Source organism: Pseudopipra pipra, chromosome Z, assembly GCF_036250125.1.
Source record: "Pseudopipra pipra isolate bDixPip1 chromosome Z, bDixPip1.hap1, whole genome shotgun sequence".
NCBI lineage: Eukaryota > Metazoa > Chordata > Aves > Passeriformes > Pipridae > Pseudopipra > Pseudopipra pipra.
The window spans coordinates 60,322,816-60,341,473 of NC_087581.1; the positions used below are offsets into that span (position 1 = coordinate 60,322,816).

The 18,658-nt window shown below is 41.0% G+C and overlaps 1 protein-coding gene across 2 annotated transcripts in view; it reads right to left on the bottom strand.

Moving 5' to 3' along the window:
• The window catches only part of KCNN2 (potassium calcium-activated channel subfamily N member 2), a 74,284-nt gene extending 58,752 nt beyond the window's left edge, over positions 1-15,532 (bottom strand). For both annotated transcript variants that reach the window (XM_064641760.1, XM_064641761.1), the window contains exons 1-2: positions 14,352-15,532; positions 14,099-14,194 (exon numbers count right to left, since the gene is read on the bottom strand). In XM_064641760.1, the coding sequence (XP_064497830.1) occupies positions 14,099-14,194; positions 14,352-15,524 (1,269 nt within the window). In that variant the 5' untranslated portion in view covers positions 15,525-15,532. The remainder of the gene's footprint in view (positions 1-14,098; positions 14,195-14,351) is intronic.
• Positions 15,533-18,658: the final 3,126 nt, after the last annotated feature.

The following is an 18,658-nucleotide window of genomic DNA, read 5'->3' on the forward strand; positions in this document are numbered from 1 at the left end:
CATCCCTCAATATTCTTAAATGGCACTGGATGGCCAGATTTTCAGCTCTACTCTTCATCTCAAACAACTACATGCTTTGAGCTTACACCCCTGACAAATGTCAAAAGACCATTACAGCACTCAGCAATTGCTGGGATGTACATAATTTCATTTCATATAGGTCTGTCCATGTATATATATGTGCTCCAGGGACATAAAGAAGGTGAGATGCTCCTGAAAATGCCATTAACTTTCTATGCCAGTAATAGTACTAAGAACTGAAATCCAAGGACTAGAAGGGGGGGAAAAGAAAAAGAAAAGACATTCCAACATATCAGGATTTGTTTGCAAATGCTATGGAGAAGAAGAATCTCCTGAGATAATTACGGATTGAACTAGGAAATCGTCACAAGTTTATAAGTATATTAAAAAAAAATCAAAGTAATTAGATAATGAGCTCACTATTACTAATAGAGTTGATTGTAAACAAAATTAATATAAAACCATTTTTTTCACTTTCATTATTAAAAAAGTTTTTCACAAGATGATCTCCTAGTACAATTCAGTTTGGACTCCTGCTTGAATAACCACAGCTGAGCTTCCTCAGATCAGTAATCAACAGAGAGATATTTAGTTACAGGAATTTTTATGAACCTTTAAACAAATCGGAGCTCCATAAATAAAAGTCCACCACTCGGGGTTACTATATTCCTTTGAGATATTCAGCAGAATAACCAGTAAGCAACTCAGTTAAACTGACTGGATCAGGAGTTTCTACTTAGTCAAGTTCTATGAAAGATATTTCTTAATTTTTAAAATACTCTTAATTTAACAGCTATTTCATCATACCAGATCCTACCCACTCCAGTTGCTTAAAATACAACAAGAATAAGCTCCTTAAGTTACCACACGTAGAAGGCTTCCATCCAGCATCAGCAGTTCCCAAACGTTTTGTGCCTGAGATTGACAGTCCAAAATGTTCTCCAGTCAGATACAGAAGCAACATGACTTAATAAAGCTCTGAATGTAACTTAAGTGCAAGAAGAATAACAGAGAAGGAACAAAAAACTGGTGGGAGCGGTGATACACCTGAAGGCTGTGCTGCCATTCTGCAGGACCTTGATAGGCTGGAGAGCTGGGTGGAGAGAAACCTAATGAAATTCAATAAAGGCAAGTGTAGGGTCCTGTACCCATGGAGAAATAACTCCAAGTACCAGTACAGGTTTGGGGCTGACCAACTGGAGAGCAGAGGACATGGGAATCTTGGTGGATGACAAGGTGACCAAGAGGCAGCAGTGTGGCCTTGCAGCTAGAAAGGCCAATGGGATCCTGGGGTGCATTGGGAACAGTGTGGCCAGCAAGTTGAGGGAGGTGACCCTCCTTTTCTGCTCAGCCCTAGTGAGGTCACATCTGAATACTGTGTTCCATTCTGGTCTTCACAGTTCAAGAAATACAAGGAGCTATTGAAGAGGGTCCAGCAGAGACCACAGAGATGATGAGGGGTCTGGTGCATCTCCCTTATGAGGAGAGACTGTGGGAGCTGGGCCTGTTTAGTCTGGAGAAGAGAGGGGATCTCATCAGTACATACCTCAGAGGCGGATGTCAAGAGGATGGTGCCAGAGTCTTTTCAGTGGTGCCTAGTGACAGGATAAGGAGTAACAGCCATAAACTAAAACACAGCAAGCTCCATCTCAACATGAGGAAGAATTACTTTACATTGGGGGTGGTAGAACACTGAAACAAGCTGCCTAGGAGTCTCCCTCTCTGGAGACATTCAAAACCCACCTGAACATGTTCCTGTGTCACATGCTCTAGGTGACCCTGCCTTGGCAGGGGAATCTCCAGAGGTGTCTTCCAAATCTAACTATTCTGTGATTCTCTGATTCTGTGATTTAAGATAATTCTCCTGCATAAACATACAAACTGGGAAAATGGGACTAGTTCACTAAAATAGCATTCATCTTTTTCATACTATTTATTATTCTGTCATTTAAAAGCAGAGTAGAAATAACAAAGAAAATAAAAAGAATATATATGTTACTACATAACAGATATAGTTACTAAAGAATACACTGAGTGATCCAGAGCAACTCACAAGACCACTTCTTACAAAGGACCACGGGATGGAAAAGATACCTAGTTTTCAATATCAGCTTTCCCTATTTCCCCCCGCCCCCCTTTCTCTCCCCACACACCCCTGCAAGAACCTAAGGACTGAGCAAGGTTATTGGGATGTAGCCAGCCCTCAGGAAACATTTCAGCATGTAACCTAACCACACCACAACTTGTCAGAGAGTTCAGCTTCCACCAGCTGCCAACCCACACTACCCTCTGCTTCTGCTGGCCTGCTCTGGCTCACTTTCCCTGCTAAAAGAGTGCACCAGAACATTAACTATTTATTACACCTAAAAGGGAAGGTTGCAAAGAAATAGTAAATGCATTCCTTAGGTCCACTTTCACAGACATAAACAACTGACCACACTGAAAAAACAACCATGCTAATACAATAATCTCTAACAACAGCAAAAAACTCTTCAAAAATTTCTTCTAGTCTTTTAGGTCTGCTTCAACTACTACACTGAACGTGGTAGCATGAGGATGAAAACACTGATTTCAAAATAAGGGATGATTTTAGTTTTGCACTGAAGCAGCAGTTCCAAAACTTCATATATAAAGAATATAGAACATCTGCCTATAAAATAACTGCTATTTTGCAGAACTAATGTTTAGAATGTATTTACTAAGAAACATAGTGGTCTGTGTTATGTTTTTCTCCATTACAAGTACCTCAGAAATAAAGTAATTCTGATACTATATTCTTCCTGCAGAAACAAAATTTGCTGGGGAGAACCATCTACATTCCAATATATTTATACTATTAATTTTAAATAATTATTTTACAATTTTTCCTTTAGGATTTGTTTTTCTTCAGTCAGTACTAAAAATAATTTGTTCTACAGATCACTGCACAAAGAAACACCATCTCCCAAAACAGCTGCCATCTGCCACTGCGAGAAACCTCTCACTCTCTTCAGGGATGCTCAGTTTCATTACTCCTAAGAACACTGGAACCAGATAAAAAGAAGGATATATTTTCTGAAGAATTGGCAATATTTTTGCAAGGAAAACAGAAGTTTAAGGAAGAAACATTGAATGTGAGGCTAGATAAGATGAGTTAGCTCATTCATCCTGCCAAAGGAGTATAACAGTGACTCTAAACTAAGGAACCTGTTTTTAAGGAATGACTGGTACCAAAACATCACATACACAAGAATCTCAGTTTCTCCTTTAGTGTATACTTGTGACATAAATACTTCAAGTATACTTCAGAAATACTTCAGTAAGTTTGATTTTTTTTTTTTAAACTGATTACATTTTTATTTGAATGACAATCGGTGAGTACACACCAGCATCACAGAATTATAAAATCCCTGTAAAGTGTTCTTACTATGTCAGAAACAGTTTAACCAGGAACTTCATTTAAGTATATGTTCATAATAATACATAAATACAAAAATCTAAGTATTTGTTGTCCTAGAGCATGACCATTTAAATAAGGGAAAGTATATTGTGCAGAAGGAAAAGTGGAATAGAGTTAGAAGCACTTGTGTATTTAAAAATTCTGATAAACATAGTCATGCACTAATGCCAGGTGTTTTGAGGCATTCAATCTTATTCAACGTAAATGATTCTACAATTCCTGCAAGAAATGCCTCTGTAATTCATCCTCGCAAGTAAAATTGTGAGGAGGCAGCAACAAAGCAACCATGGATGTAATACCTTTTATTAATGAAGGCCTAAAGTGGGCTTCTGGCTAAACCATATAGCAGATAAAAACTGCTTCAAAGATTAAGTATCTTTAAAAAGGGCAGCTTTCAACATCAGGTTAATAAACATAGGCATGAGTATATTTTCAGGTGTTTACCTGTATTTCTTTATAGGTTAAATATGGTTTTACTTGATCACTACTAATTATGACTGCAGCTGCTTCCTCAGGAAAATAAAAAATCTTAGCATACGTCTTAGCACACAAAGTTCTTTTTGCTGCCCATTAATTATTTGAATATTACAGCTTCATCAAATCTGTTGAGTTTACAGCAGCTATCAGGTAAAAGATGCTCCATCCTCAAAGCTATTGGGTTTTTTAATTTGTCTGAAAACTAGATACATGAAACAAGTTTGCACTGATTGCTGCCAACCCCCTTATCATCCACAATTTAAACATACAATTGCTATTCAAAATGTTTTAGAAAGCTTTATTTTTACAACCCTCACGCTTAGTAGGACAGACCACAGCAGCAAAAATTCTGATGTCCAGCAGTTAACACAGGATGCTATCAGCCACAACACACATAGACAAGTCACTGGTGAAACACAAGAATTATTAATTTTGGATGAGATGACATCTCTGATCACAGGCTGGATATAAAAGAATCTGTCTTTTTTATTTTCCTTCCAAGTGCCAAATGATAAGGGAAAAGAATGGTCTGCTAGCTGACAATTTAGCAACTGCTAAATTGCTCCTTTGCATCCCATTCTGTTGTGGGAGGTAGACAAATGTCTACTCATATATGGCTGCACATAAAGATTGAGAATCAAATATTTTCCTATCTGACAACCAAATCTGAAAGTCAGACTAGCCATGGGTAGTCTTCTATCAATATCTTTTTTACATATTTTGCCATTAAACTGTCTTGAAACTATATTGACACTGAACTGGCAATACATCAGATCCAGCACTTGTCCTATCTTACTGCATAAAGATCTAGTTATTCTAAACTATCATAATGTGAAAATCACAACAGAATGCAAATTACTGGCTTTTACCACGAAGTCTAAACCTGAATGAGGACAAAATAAGCAGGTGAGCTTAGTGTGACGCCACTTACCCTTGATACCCTTCAGATAAGGATTATGCTCTGCAGCAGCTGCCACAGGGCACCTTTACAGCTACACTCTAATTTGGACGAGAACTGCTGTTGTATCAGCCCATTCATTATGCAGAACCCAAGCACAGCTCATGGGTACTATACTACAAAGGAATCTACAATAAAAGGAACTCACTACAATCTGGGTGTAGTAGCTGCATGGCCAAGACTGAATTTTATGGCTACTGGAGAGAGTAGTTCAATGGACAAAGGGAAAATGGGTTAAGAGCATCCTTAGCTTATTCATAAATAAGTGTCTGTTCAAGAGCTTTCAAGTCTTCCTGACAAAATATTTTATTAATAAGGGTGTTGAGGATCAAATTCTTAACATATAATAAGGATGCTCTAAATTGAAATGGTCTAAAAATCCCACTAATTTACATACTCACAAATACAGATCCTTTTCTGAAGCCAAAATACAGCTCAATTGTGTATGACTGGCATAAAAATGGTATTACTATTGTATCAGAAAAGTAAGAACAATTTTGATGAATCCTTTATTAAACTTAGATGTTATCAGTGAATGCTTGGGAATCATTATTTCTAGTAATTTTTATTATTTGTTTAGGCAGGAGATAATTTATTTTATGCTGTCTAGCCACACTTGGACATTCAGTATTTCTCCAGGTTCCCAGACTGAAATCAGAGTTCTATGTATGTGGATTTTCTTGATGCAATGGTGCAGACTGAATCAAAGTTACTATGCTATTTTCAAAGACATGTCTCACTCTCTGGCTGCAACAGATCATATTCTTAAAAGCATAACAACCTTCACAAAACAAGAAATATTAGTCATTACCTAGAATGGATCTCAGTTTTGTTAAATGAATGAACATGAAAAAGTGCTTCATAATATATTAATCTAGTGAAAGTCACTACCATGAGAGGTCATGGGTAGGGTAGGTGTGAATGTCTCTAGACACCTGCCCCTACAGAAGCTGCAGAGCTATGAAAGCTGGAATAAGCAACTTTAGTAGGGATAAAAGGCTTCATAAAGATTTCCAATAGTATCTCATTAGAACACTTTCTGGAGCACTGCATTCATTTTACATTGCAATTTTTGGAACATCCGCTAAAGCAGGCATATAATTCTTGAATGTTATAGGCATAGCTGGATGGCAATTACAGTGTCTTATTTACATGACAAATGACTGATCTGAACATAAGACTAGAAGATAGGCAAGCCTAAGCTTCAAATCTAGTTACAAAGCCATCCCCAAATTACTTCCACAGCATTTGAACTCTTGGTCTCAGCGTTCCCTTTTGTAAAAATATCATTTAAGTGACAGAAAAAATGTGAGGACTTGTCCAGGTAATTCCCTTTGACAATGAAAACTAGAATATAAATATTTGTTGTAGAATCATTTCCTTTTTTCAGGCTATCTTACATCTACCCATCAAACCACAGAACTGATATATAACTGCTTATGGAAGATACACAGCTACATTCTGAAATACTACCAGGAACAATATTTATTGCAGAATACAGATAAGAAAGTTCAGGAAGCTCTTTATCCACAGCTGGCAATAAAATCTATGGATATGAGTTCATATATATTTACTTTTCAATTATTTTTTATTTCAAATATGCTCTTTTACAAGCAGTGGTTTTGCAAGACAAATTATACTTAAGAGTCACATATGTACAATCTTTCAACTCTCTACTTCTGACCTTGATGGCTCCTGCAGCCTTCAGTAACTTCGTGACTGTGTTCAATTAGAATTCAATAAACAGTGTATCCAATAAATAGCTGTTGGTCAGCTACATAACACAGAACCCAGCTCTACCCTATTCATCTGGAAAGCTGCACAATATTAGCACGCACAGAAGTTTAGAAGCTGCCATTTGGACACAAAATGTTTTTGTTTTAATATGTTTCTTTACAGAAAAAAAAAAAAAAAAACAAAACAAAAAACCAAATGCCAGAGCACATTACCCTTAAAAAGACTAAGAGCAGTGACTTTAAAATATAAAGTTATTTGAGGCTTACCCTTTGGCTTTACTTTACATAGAATTAACAGAGATGTTTCCATTTGTCATGAAAAGGTTTAGTATTTCCTCTAAAAGAATCTATTTCCAAAAGATCTGTCAGCCTCCACCAAAATTAAAGATAAAGAAACACCTTAGAAGATGCACACATTGCTTTTCTGAACTCACTTCTCTTCACTCCTTCATGAAGTGTCTAATATTCACACCCTTTAGCATTTAAAATGCCAACGCAAAACAATGTTTATTAAGGACTGTTTTCACACAGATGGAAAAGCACATTTGCACAAACTGTTCAAGAGGAAAAGGTGAATGAATCAAGTTACAAATATGTGACACCCTGCAACTATGAAAATATGTATGATATTAACTGAACAATTCAGTTTGCAAAAGCCTGGGTTCACATAAATCCTTTTAAAGTATAAAATGTTCCTGTTTCACCACTCCATTTACAAAAGAATTATTTCTAAGCTGTAAAGCATGTTCTCATGACAGTCTCTCCTGACCTTTCAACAGATATAAGAAGAAATTTCTTAACGTGGCTTTCATTAAAATAATGGGACAAAGTAATTTTACACAACCTAATCAAAAATACACTGAGACATAGGTATTTCTCATATCATATTTTTTGAATGGAACTTTTTCCATTCATGTTTTTCAATGTAACATAGTTTATGTTATTAAACAAACAAACAAAAAAGCCCATGCACGAAAAAAGGTATATTAAATTCTATTTGTGTGTGTTCTCATGATGTGTAACTTTTCTTTTTTCCATACAACAGAGTTGTGGAAACTTTTTATAGTGACCAATACATCCAGCTTACCTGAAAGCTAATTACAAGATCAATTACAGACTCTTCTTGTACAGACAATTCATATTTTAAAAGGAGCTTCATAGGCTCAGAGGAGTATTTCATCCTCTAGTAAGGGAGTGTAACAACAACACTTTTATCATCAAGGGGGAAAACGATTGATTGAAGTTGCATAGAAGCTTCCACAGAGCATTTTAATTCTCCCAAGTCTTAAGCAGCAGCCATTCCTGTTCTGATCTTTGCTCAAAACATATGAGAAGTATGTCTCAAATCAAACTCAAAGCCCAAGATACTTCATTTAGTAGATCATATACAAACCAGAACCAGAATCAAAAAGCATTAATTTACACTTGTCAGTTTTGGCACACTTTCACTTAAAACTCAGGCAAAACAAAACTGCAGTCAAGTACCTGATAGAATTTTCTAATCTGAAGGCCTCACAGTTGAAAGATCTGGCATGGACAACACTTTCACAGTAAGATGGGCATGCAGAAGGCCTCCAAGATTGTATACAGCAGTATCTTTTGCTTTCCCCTAAGCTACACAATTTATACAAACCCAGAATCTTACCTCTGGTTAGAAATGTTCTCTCTCCTCTAATATGGGCAATAACACACCTTCTCACACTTCATAATGCACTACTATGTCTTGATAAACTCCCAACAGTCTCATTAAAAAATGCTCAGAACCATGCCAGATATGAATAGATAATGCTAGGTATGGCCAGGCCAATCACTTAGTGTAACACCTCCTCCTATGTTCTAATGAAGCCTGTTGGAAATGGAGGCATAATACACATGTAACTTTAATGCCCCTTCTGAGGTTGATCATTATTAAAGGATTTTCCAGCCTGTCTTCCATGCCATGTGCATTAAAGCGCTACATCTCAGAAACACTGGGCAGCTGTAACTTTACCTACATCAACAGGATCTACACATCAAAAATGAACTGAACAGAATTAAAACTAAGCATTTCCACAAAAACATAATTTGACAGATATGGTGTTAATTTGACAAACACGGTGTCCTTGGATTCCTATATGATTTTCTGCTGTTCACGACATACATGAAATGTGAGCCTGATCGGTAGAAGAGAATTTTAGAGTCTGTACATAAAGTTACTGTGTCCTGGATCAACTGCTACGCAATGAGTTTTGCTGTTGCCTGATCCAAGACCAATTAAAATAAATAGAAAAAATAATCACTAATTCTCAAAAGACTTCAGATCAGGATAAACACCACTTAAGGTTTATTTCTTGATTTTCACCAGATCTATAGCCTGTGTGAGCAATCTGTGGTGCTTCACTATACCTAAGCAAATGTAAGTTGGACTTAGCACAAAGTCAACAGATTGCCAGCAAGACAGCTAATAAGATGCAGAATATCCATAACTTCTTATGAAAAGAAACGGTAAGGGAGCTTAACTTTGGTTCATGAGTGCAAAATTTTTACTGCAAAACTTTCCACTGATGCTACTAAGATAATGAAGCTCCTGTAAACAGTGTTTAATACCATCACGCATTATGGGATTATCTGCACAATAAACAGGTCAAGATACGTATTTATTACCATTCTTAGCTGTTACCTGATACTGTCTGTTCCATTTTTCCAAGTTTTCAGGCACAGGGAGAAGAAGACTGATTCTTCAGAAAGACATTTGGGCTCTCAGCTGTGATAACTTTTTATAAAGGTAATGAAGACTGGGAGTGTCCAAACCTATCAGTAGCACGTTTTCCCACCACTTCAGAATCATCTAGGGATTGAAGGTGCTCTCTCCCTGGAGCCCTGGGAGGTTCTGCTGTGAAAGCAATAGCTTAACCTTAACCTTGGAGTTTGCAAGACTTTCCACAGGAATTCTACCTAAGTATGAACTAGCAATACATTTTAGAAGTGGTTAAAAATTTCAACTGACATTAAAAAAAAAATTCTATTGATTTCTATTCACTTCTAACAAATAGCAACAACTATCATGGTTCTGCATGAGTGACAAAATCTGCATTAGGGAGAAGGAAAAGAGGCTCAGATGCTGTCCAAGAAAGTACAGGTTAGCATTACTCAGGTTACTATTACTCAGGACAGGCGGTATGTTTATTTACATAAGGGATACACTAAGCAATCCAGCATTAAAAGATAAGTGTTCCAGATATATTCTTCCACTGACCACCATCTCTCAATAACTATTAGGTGGAATGCTCAGCAAAAGACATTAAAGACCTCCTACTGGCAATCTCGCAGAATTTTGATTTTAATCTTTTGCTCTGAGTAATACAAGAAAGTGCCAGTGGAACTTCAGGGGTGCATAGTTAAAAGCTTTTCTACCTCCAGCAGTACTAGAGACAGGCAAAGAGGTCCATTTTTTAATAAAAGTAGAAAAACTGTAGCTTTACCATGTGAACTACCACCCAAAACTTTCTTAAATTCAATTTTATTTATGGATCTAACAGCATATTGCACTAGAGAACTGTGGAATGGAACAGTAAGTTCTACAGATTTTACAATTTTAATTATGTTATATTCTGCCTCTGCTTTAATTATGCAAAATACTATTAGGTAACAAACTGTTTATGCATGAATTGGATAATTTATACATCAAAAATTATTATGATAATTGGATCATGTTGTCTTTTTAGCTCTTCTGTCCTTCACCTCTTCAAACTCTCAACTGGAGCAACAGTCAGAGAAATACCTGTTCTAGGCTAGGATAATGATTTTTCATTAGGATAATTACATTTTTCCCATTGATCTTTCAAACACAAAGCACTTCCTCTGAAGAACTGAATCAACAACCACACAAGCTTGGAGTGAGAGCAATGCATATTTCATTACCTTTCAGGGGTGATGTTTTTAACAGTATTATAGGCATGACAACAACATAACAAAAAGAGAACACACATTTTGGGGTTGTCACTGTCTTGAATTTCAGCTCTGTTGCTGTTGCTCATTAGGATTTTTTTTCCAGAAGGGGGAAGGATGTGAAGCAAACTTGCTTGTAATTTTTATGCTCTCTTCTGGAAACAGTAAGGTAAGCTATGAATTAGCCCTTGAACCCAACTGGTTTCATCTGACTTCTATTGTATTCTTAACACTAACTTACATTTATTAAATTGTTAGACCTATACAGAATAATTTAGTACACTGCCATCACTGAAAACCTATTTGATAAAAATATTTTAACATTTACGGTATTTTACAAGACTATGCAACATTCCTACAGTTGTCTAAATACTGCAGCTACCACCCTTCTGGAGACTATGGTCTGCCAGATGCAGAGCCCTGTAAGTTGCAGAGAGCCCACAAACAGAACTGTGTAGCGAACAGGTTTTGAAGGAGAGGCAGAAAGGGACGGATGCGCCGCCCGGGCCGGGCGCTCCGCGCGGAGCTGTCCGCGGTGCTGAACAGGCGGTGCGGAAACCGCCGGGATACTGGGAGTGCTCCAGCTCCTACACCGCACGTCAACCGCGGGAAAAGGTGAAGAAGAAAACTCACTTGTCTCACGTCGCCATATCACTGTCGGCTTGGGAAGAATGTTAGCAAGCCTTTATAAACTTCCCTTCCAATGTCTTTAAAAAGCGCAGCAGGTCTGGGACAGGCAAACTCTGGAGTCTGGTTTAACTGACCGGCTCACTGTTTCCAAAGCAAAATGTACAAGCCACGTTGTATCAATGGGAAGACTAAAGCCACCTGCTATGCCGCTATGGGCACTGGCCCATGGACAGCTTTGCAGCATGGTTGTTCGATCTCCCTACCAATAAATCATGATCACAGACTATTGAAAAGAATGAAAAACCTGATTTCCACTCACCAGCATTTTAGGTCACCAGAGGTTTCTCTGTATTCATCGAGCAATCGGTAATAATTATTAAAGTGTCAGCTCTTTGTTTCCTAGCATTTTTTTTTTGCCTCATGCTTTGTAGAAAACTTTACTTATGCTTAGGTTGGTTTGCTTCTACCAGAGTATGAAAGTCACCACACCCACAAGCAAAATACAGCAATCTTCTTCTCTTCTATGGAACAAATTCTCCTCTCTCAATGAATTCCTGCCTATTTATGCTACAAAAAATGTTTAAATATGTTTCAGACAATAATCAGAAGACAATAATCAGAAAGGAATATTTGAACTGGAATGGGACTGACAAATAGCTGGTGCAAATAGTCCTCCTGGACACAACCAACCATCTCTGTGTGGGCTCTATTCTACAAACCTCATTCATTCTACTGCACATAGCAAGGTGCTTACTTGAACTAAAGGCATGCCTGCTTTCAGAAAACAGTCAGTTTTAAAGGTTATTTAACAAACATTACATTATCAGATTTACCCAGTATTTTCTTTTGCCTGGTGAAGATTATATAAGTCACTAAGCCAAAGTATTTTTAAGGTACTTCTTTTTTTCAGGTCTCAAACGTAACATAAATTTTACAACTGTCAGATGGAGGTAGCTTTTGCTCTACATACTCTTCACCTTATTTTTTAAAAGTCAAGTGTATGCAGAAAAACAGAGTATGCGTAAATTCAAAACGGAGCAGACATCTAATAGCTAAGGGAAGTACTATGTGCTTTCCTTCTAACAAGCTCCTCGAAACAGAGAACTTCCTTTCATTTTCAACATGAATGACAGAACCCCTTGAAGCTGCAGCTCACTTCAGGCCCTGTCATGACTACTGCAGTTTTTGGTGTCTCTCATTCTAAAACATGGGGTATTGCTCTTTTACAGGCAGGTATACTTGTGTTCTATACAGTCAGGCAGCACTGAAAACTACATTAATCATGATTAAGTCACATGATTGTGTAGCTCCTTTCATGTAGTTGCATACATGAGGAAGTTCTTTAAAACAGTCAGTTAAAAAAAACAAAGTGGAATGACAACTTTAGTTCTTTATTATTATTTCTTTCTGATCCCTAAGAGATCTAATTCATAAGATAATGAAAATTTGTAACTCTCTATCTGAAAAAAACCAGCAATGAATTGAATCTTGAAGTAACTACTTAGTATACGCTGATGCTTAAAGGGACCTACAACTATTTGGCTATCTTCCATAAAATTTTCAATTTTATGGTTTCTGGAAAATGCATAGACTAATTCAAACGTTTACGGAGGAATTGTTTTCAGCTTTGCTCTTCATGCCTGAAGCACCACTTGTGGGATGATACACCAGAGAAGGCTCCCACACTTCAGCAGTGCTACTTATTTATTTTTATACAGATGAAGAGACCTCTTCATGCGTACTCCTGTAGTTTATAAATATGCTCTCTCTTCAAAACACTTACTTACTGAGTACAATATCATTAAACAGCTTTCAATATCTTTGATATTAATGCAGAGAAACTGGGTTCTGAGCCAGTAAAAGAAGTTTTGCATGTGCAAGGTCTGCACAACAGGATCCGATCTGGCAACATAATACTTCTTTAACATTACCCTAAGTAGGGGACTATGGTACCATTTCACACTGAAATTACAGCATTCATTTGCACAGAAGCAGGGTACTATACAATTCTTAATTTATCCTTTTTTTTTTTTTAACTGATTAGTATTAATCAGGGCAAAAGTCTTCTTTGCCCTTGAAATCTGACATTTCAGTTTTCAGCTCAAGGGATCTCTAATCTGAAAAAGCAAAAGCACTGTAAAAAGCACTGAAAAAGCAAAAGAGAACAAGGTATTTTTCTCTTTAAAACTTTGAAATCTGTCTGTTGCATGTTTCAGTTGAGCTGAAATACCAAATTTTAATGTCTTGGTCAAAAAAAATAAAACTGAAATTAGAATTAAGTCACTTGGACAGAACCTGTGACAGTATTTGTAAGATTTATTTTACAGCTTTAATCATTATGTTCCTCTTACCTTTAGCCCTACCCTTCCTGACACTTTTCTTTGGTCACATTCCTAGAGGCTCTGCATCATTAAATAAAACAAGTCAAACATCAGTCTTCCCCCTCCTCTTAGACCCTCATATCGGCGACAGCGCAGTGAAGATTACATACCTTGCACAGTGAAAACCATTCACCATGCTGTCGAGAGAAAACGCACAGCATGAAATTGAGTCATTGGGAAATAAAAGATTGTTGCTGTACATCTGCTACAGGAGACAGCAGGCATGTCACCTAGAAAGCATGTTATAACCTCAGGGCAAAGTGATCCTATAGTATAACTGCAGGCAACAGTCCCTAGCAGGGAGAACTTCGGAGCAAGCAGAGTTTCCCTGGCTTGTATCCCACTTTATCTTGCCCTGTCTCCAGGGCTGAGGTCCATTCACCAACTTCGGCAGGCATGCAGAGACTACTTATGCTTTCTGAACCAGTAGGACATGCCCAGTACTTACCACCACTGTACTCCCGGACAAACCGTCTCACACCCCCATCTAAACCAGGAACTTTTCCTGATCCACACAAGGAAACCTTACCTGGATTTCCCTTGCATGGTACACGATGATGAGCCCAAGCAGGATAATCGTAGACAGGCTAATAAGGCATTTCAGAGCGAGGGAATACAGCGACTCCTGCAAGAGAAAGACACCGCCGTCCCTCAGAGACCCACGCGCTGGGGCCGGTCCGCCCCACCGCCACCCCGGCCCCGGGGAGGGGACCGGCGGCACCCACCGTCCCACGGTGTCCGCACCGTCGGGCGGTGGGACTCGCTGCCGCCAGGGCTGGTACCTTGGTGTAGGCGCCCCAGGAGAGCTCAGTCTCGATGACCATGACGACGATGCCGAACATGCCGAAGATGAGCGCGTAGTCGCTGAGGCGCTTGCGCTTCTCGAAGAGCGCTCGGCGGTGCCCCAGCTTGTAGCCGATGTTCTGGTTCTTCTTCTTGCTGGACTTGCCTCCGCCGTTGTTGGTGCTGCCCGGGCCGGGGCCGGGGCCGGCGGAGCTGTAGAGCGCCAGGTTGTTGGAGTTGTTGTGCTCGGGCTTGGAGACCACGATCTCCGGGGCGGCGGGGCTGCCGGCGGTGGCGGCGGCAGCGGGGCTGGCGAGCGGCGGCTGCAGCGGCTGCGACTCGGAGTCCAGGTCGTGCAGGTTCCTGCGGGACGAACTGAGGTTGCTGAGGGGCCGCATGACGCCGCCGTTGTACCTGCAGCTGCTCATGGCTATTTCGGTGAAGGGGTTGCTCTCCCGGCGCTGCTGCTGCTGCTGGTGGTGGTGGTGGTGGTGATGATGGTGGTGGTGGTGGTGGGTGCTGCCGCTGCTGACACTGCTGCTGGGGCTGACTGCCTGCTGCTGCTGCAGGCTATGGCACTGGTGGTACTGGGAATACTGGTGAGGCTGCCTGAGAGCGCCGGCATGGCTGGAGGGGGTGAGCTCGTTGACGTTCAGCTGGCTGCCCTGCCGGGAGGACGCGGCGGAGGAGAGCGGCGAGGAGTGCGTCCGGAAGGCGCCGGAGAGGGGCGAGGAGGCGCGGAGCAGCAGGGGCAGGTTATCCCCCGCGGCTGCCGCAGCAGCCCCGTAGTAGGCGCAGTTGTTGCACTGGAGGCATGGACTCTGCTGCTGCTGCTGCTGCTGCTGCTGCTGAGGCTGCTGCTGCTGCTGCTGCTGCTGGAGGAGGCTCTGCTTGTCTTGGCCGTGCTGCTGGCAGTGCGGCGGCGCCGGCGCCGGCGGGCGCTGCTGCTGCTGCTGCTGCTGCTGGTCGGGGCCGAAGCCCGCCGGGAAGTGGCGCGGCGCGTCCATTCCCGGGCCGTTAAAGCCGCAGGAGGACCGGGCGGTGGTGCACCGTGCGCAATGCGTGATGGTCGGCAGGGGAGCGTCCTGCTGCCGCCACGACGGGCCCATCCCGGCTCCCGTAGAATCCAGCCGGCGTGTCCGATTGGTCGGGCGCACCAAAACAACGGGCATCACGTCACCTGCAGGGGCGGGACCGGCCGCGCGTGAGCGGCGCGGGGACCCCCCGCCCGCGGGGATCCCGCTTCCCGCGGGAAAGGGCTGCCCGCGCCCCCCGCCCGCGGGGATCCCGCTTCCCGCAGGTAGGGGCTGCCCGCGTCCCCTGCCCGCTGGGATCCCGTTTCTCGTGGGTAAGGGCTGCCCGCTCCCCCCTCCCACGGGGATCCCGCTTCCCGCGGGTCAGGGCTGCCCGCGCCCCCCTCCTGCGGGGATCCCCCTTCCCCCCCTGCTGCCTCAGCCCGCGCCGGGGCAACACTAGGCTTCCCGGGTTGGGGAGCGCGCTCGCTGCTGGGATCGCCCCCGCCCGTCGGGAAAGGGGCTCCGCGGCGGCTCTCCCCGGCTCCCCGCTTACATCTGCGCCGCCTCCGGAACATGGGCGCCGCGTCGCGCTCCGGAGCTGTCCAGCAGCGGCGCCGCCGCCCTGCAAAACACAGCGTAAGGCTCGCTCCGCTCCCGCCGCCCGAGACCCGCCGCCGCCGGAGCTGGAAGGAGCCGCGGCCCCGGCGGGGAGCGGGAAACCCTTCCCGGCACGTCTTGAGCCTGTCCCAAAGGACACATGGCTTCGGCCGGCTGCTTCTTCTCCCCTCCGCGGGAGAAGGGAAAGCCGCCGCCGGAGTGTCAGCGCCCGGGAGAGGCCGGGGGTGGTTTGGGGTTGTGGAGCCGCTCCGGCGGCTCTGTAGGAGCTCTCCCGTGAAACGGGACCGGGGTCACGGATTGTCTGCGTTGCCCTCCGGCTCCGGTTCCCGGGCATGCAGTGTCGGTGCAGTCCATTTTGCCTCTTCCCCTTCCTTTTCCTCCTAGACTCTCACTGAATAATCCGTTTTTGCAACTCCCTTTGGCAGAGCAATGTCTGCACCAGGTAAAGTCTCTTTCCTGCGTTTATTTAAGGGAAGATTTTTTTAAGGGAAGAATGAGTAGAACGGTAAGCGTGTTACAGCTGTGCCTGTCACCTAGGCGAGATGATAACAGCGTGGTGTTTGGGGGGGGGGGAGTTGTGTGGGTTTTTTGGTTTGTTTTTTTGTTTGTTTTGGTTTTGTTGTTGTTGGTTTTGTTTGTTTCCCCCCACGCACAGTTGGGCAGCACTATCTTTACAGCTTGAAAATTAGCTGCAAAATTTGATAGCATGGAAGGTTTTTCTTACATCTTTAACTTCTCAGTAATGTTCAAGATTAAATCCACTAAGCTTTTCTAAGATCCTTCTAATTTCTGTATCTCCCATGATATTCAATTTCTTTTGAAACCCTTGAGTGACTTGTAGTTTAGAAGTATGAGTGAGGCACTGCCATTAACAAAGTTTTTAACTATACTGTATTATGAAACTTAAATGACTTAATTCCTAATCAAAGTGTACCTTTTAAAGCACGTACACAATCACACCACTCTCACTAATGTAGTAAATATCATGGTTTTACAATATAGATAGATTATTTAGAGACTGACCAAAATTTAAACTTGACTATGTTTACATAGTGTAGGTTATTTTGAAAAAGCACCCATAAAAAGGAGTATTTGTGATACACAACATCATAATGCCTTGTGATAATTCAAAATTTGTCTAATAACAAAGTTTTGAATAAAAATCTACACGCACTTTATTGCATGAATGATAAAACACTTTAATTTTGAAATTGCACTAAAGTGTATTTGGGTGCTCTGATTGCACTCAGTTCCCCACAGCACCGATGACCAAGCAAAAAGGTGCTTTTATTTTTAAGAATGACCATGCTGTTTAATACAGCTTCAGATACTGCACTGTTTGTTTGAAAAAACTCACTATTGTTATTCCATCTCACTGGTTATATTTTGCCTGTGTTTTCAAACACACATGAAGTGCATGGATCTTAGAAAATTAAAATCTCAGAGAACTCGGGCTTTTATCACTCTGTACATTAAAACGATGCTGAAGCATGCTTTCAAAATATCAGTTTTGTGAATTAGTTAAAGATTAGGTAGGCCTAAGTTTCATTTTTCTTTTTCTGTTCATACTCTGTCCTTAATGTTTGCTTAATGATACTTTCCTTTAAGCTTTCTCTTTACCAGAAGGTAAAGTCCTCATGAGCTAGTTTACTGTGGAAAGCTTTTTAAGAAGTTTGTAAATCTCCGTGTTTTATTTAGAAGTCACCAAGGCTCTGTCCTGTAACTTCATCTATTCTGATCATGCAATCTTATATTAGAATTGTGAAGAAGGAAAAAAATATCTTTTTAAAGTATTGGAACACTAAAATATAAGATAACTTAGTTCTATATGAGGAAATCATTGCATTTATTTTTCTCGTTCATATGTAAAAGTCATAAGTGCCAATTTTAATACCTCTACTGCTACTGTCCTGTTTATTTGTAGAAATGCAAGGGCAGTGTTGTTACTAGCTTTTAGATATTCGATCTACTTACTTGTTTGTTTCATTCTGTGAATAAACAAATGAATATTCCCATGTTTAACACAAGAGGTCATACTCATCACACAACTTGTTATAAAACTGATCAACTTGGATTTTACTTGAGTTCCATTGTGCAACCTGGGATATCTCATCACAATTTCAAGGTATAAATTAAGAATTGTTGAGAATTTGCATTTTCAGAGCTAAAGAGGCAAACCTTCCTCTCTGTGATGCTGATTAATGGGACAGAATAGAAAAGTGCTATTTATTCTAACGTCTTCCTTGTAACATATTTTTGAAGTTTCCCTTAAAAAATGAGTGTATTTGTTTTCAGAAATAAAATCTATTCTTCACATGAGCTGATTTGTTACATTCTTTTGCACCACAAATTAATTAGTGTGGCAGCTCAGAACTGCTAAATCATGCTAAACTGGTAACAGTGAACCCCCGTGGAAGAAACATTATCTGGTTGGGGTTGGGAGCTTTGCTTTTATTTCCTATCTTTTCATTGTGTGCTGGATGGAACTGCTCTTACTGATTATTACAGGTCCTGCTTCTGCTCTGCCAGAAAGGTTGGTTTTACACATAAGTGTTTGTGTGTCTACACGCATGTGCACCCACACCTTAATATAAAGTAAGAGAGAGATAGTTACTGCAGATCTCACTTGATTCTTTATGCTCATTGGAGATATTTGAAAAACAGATTTTTTT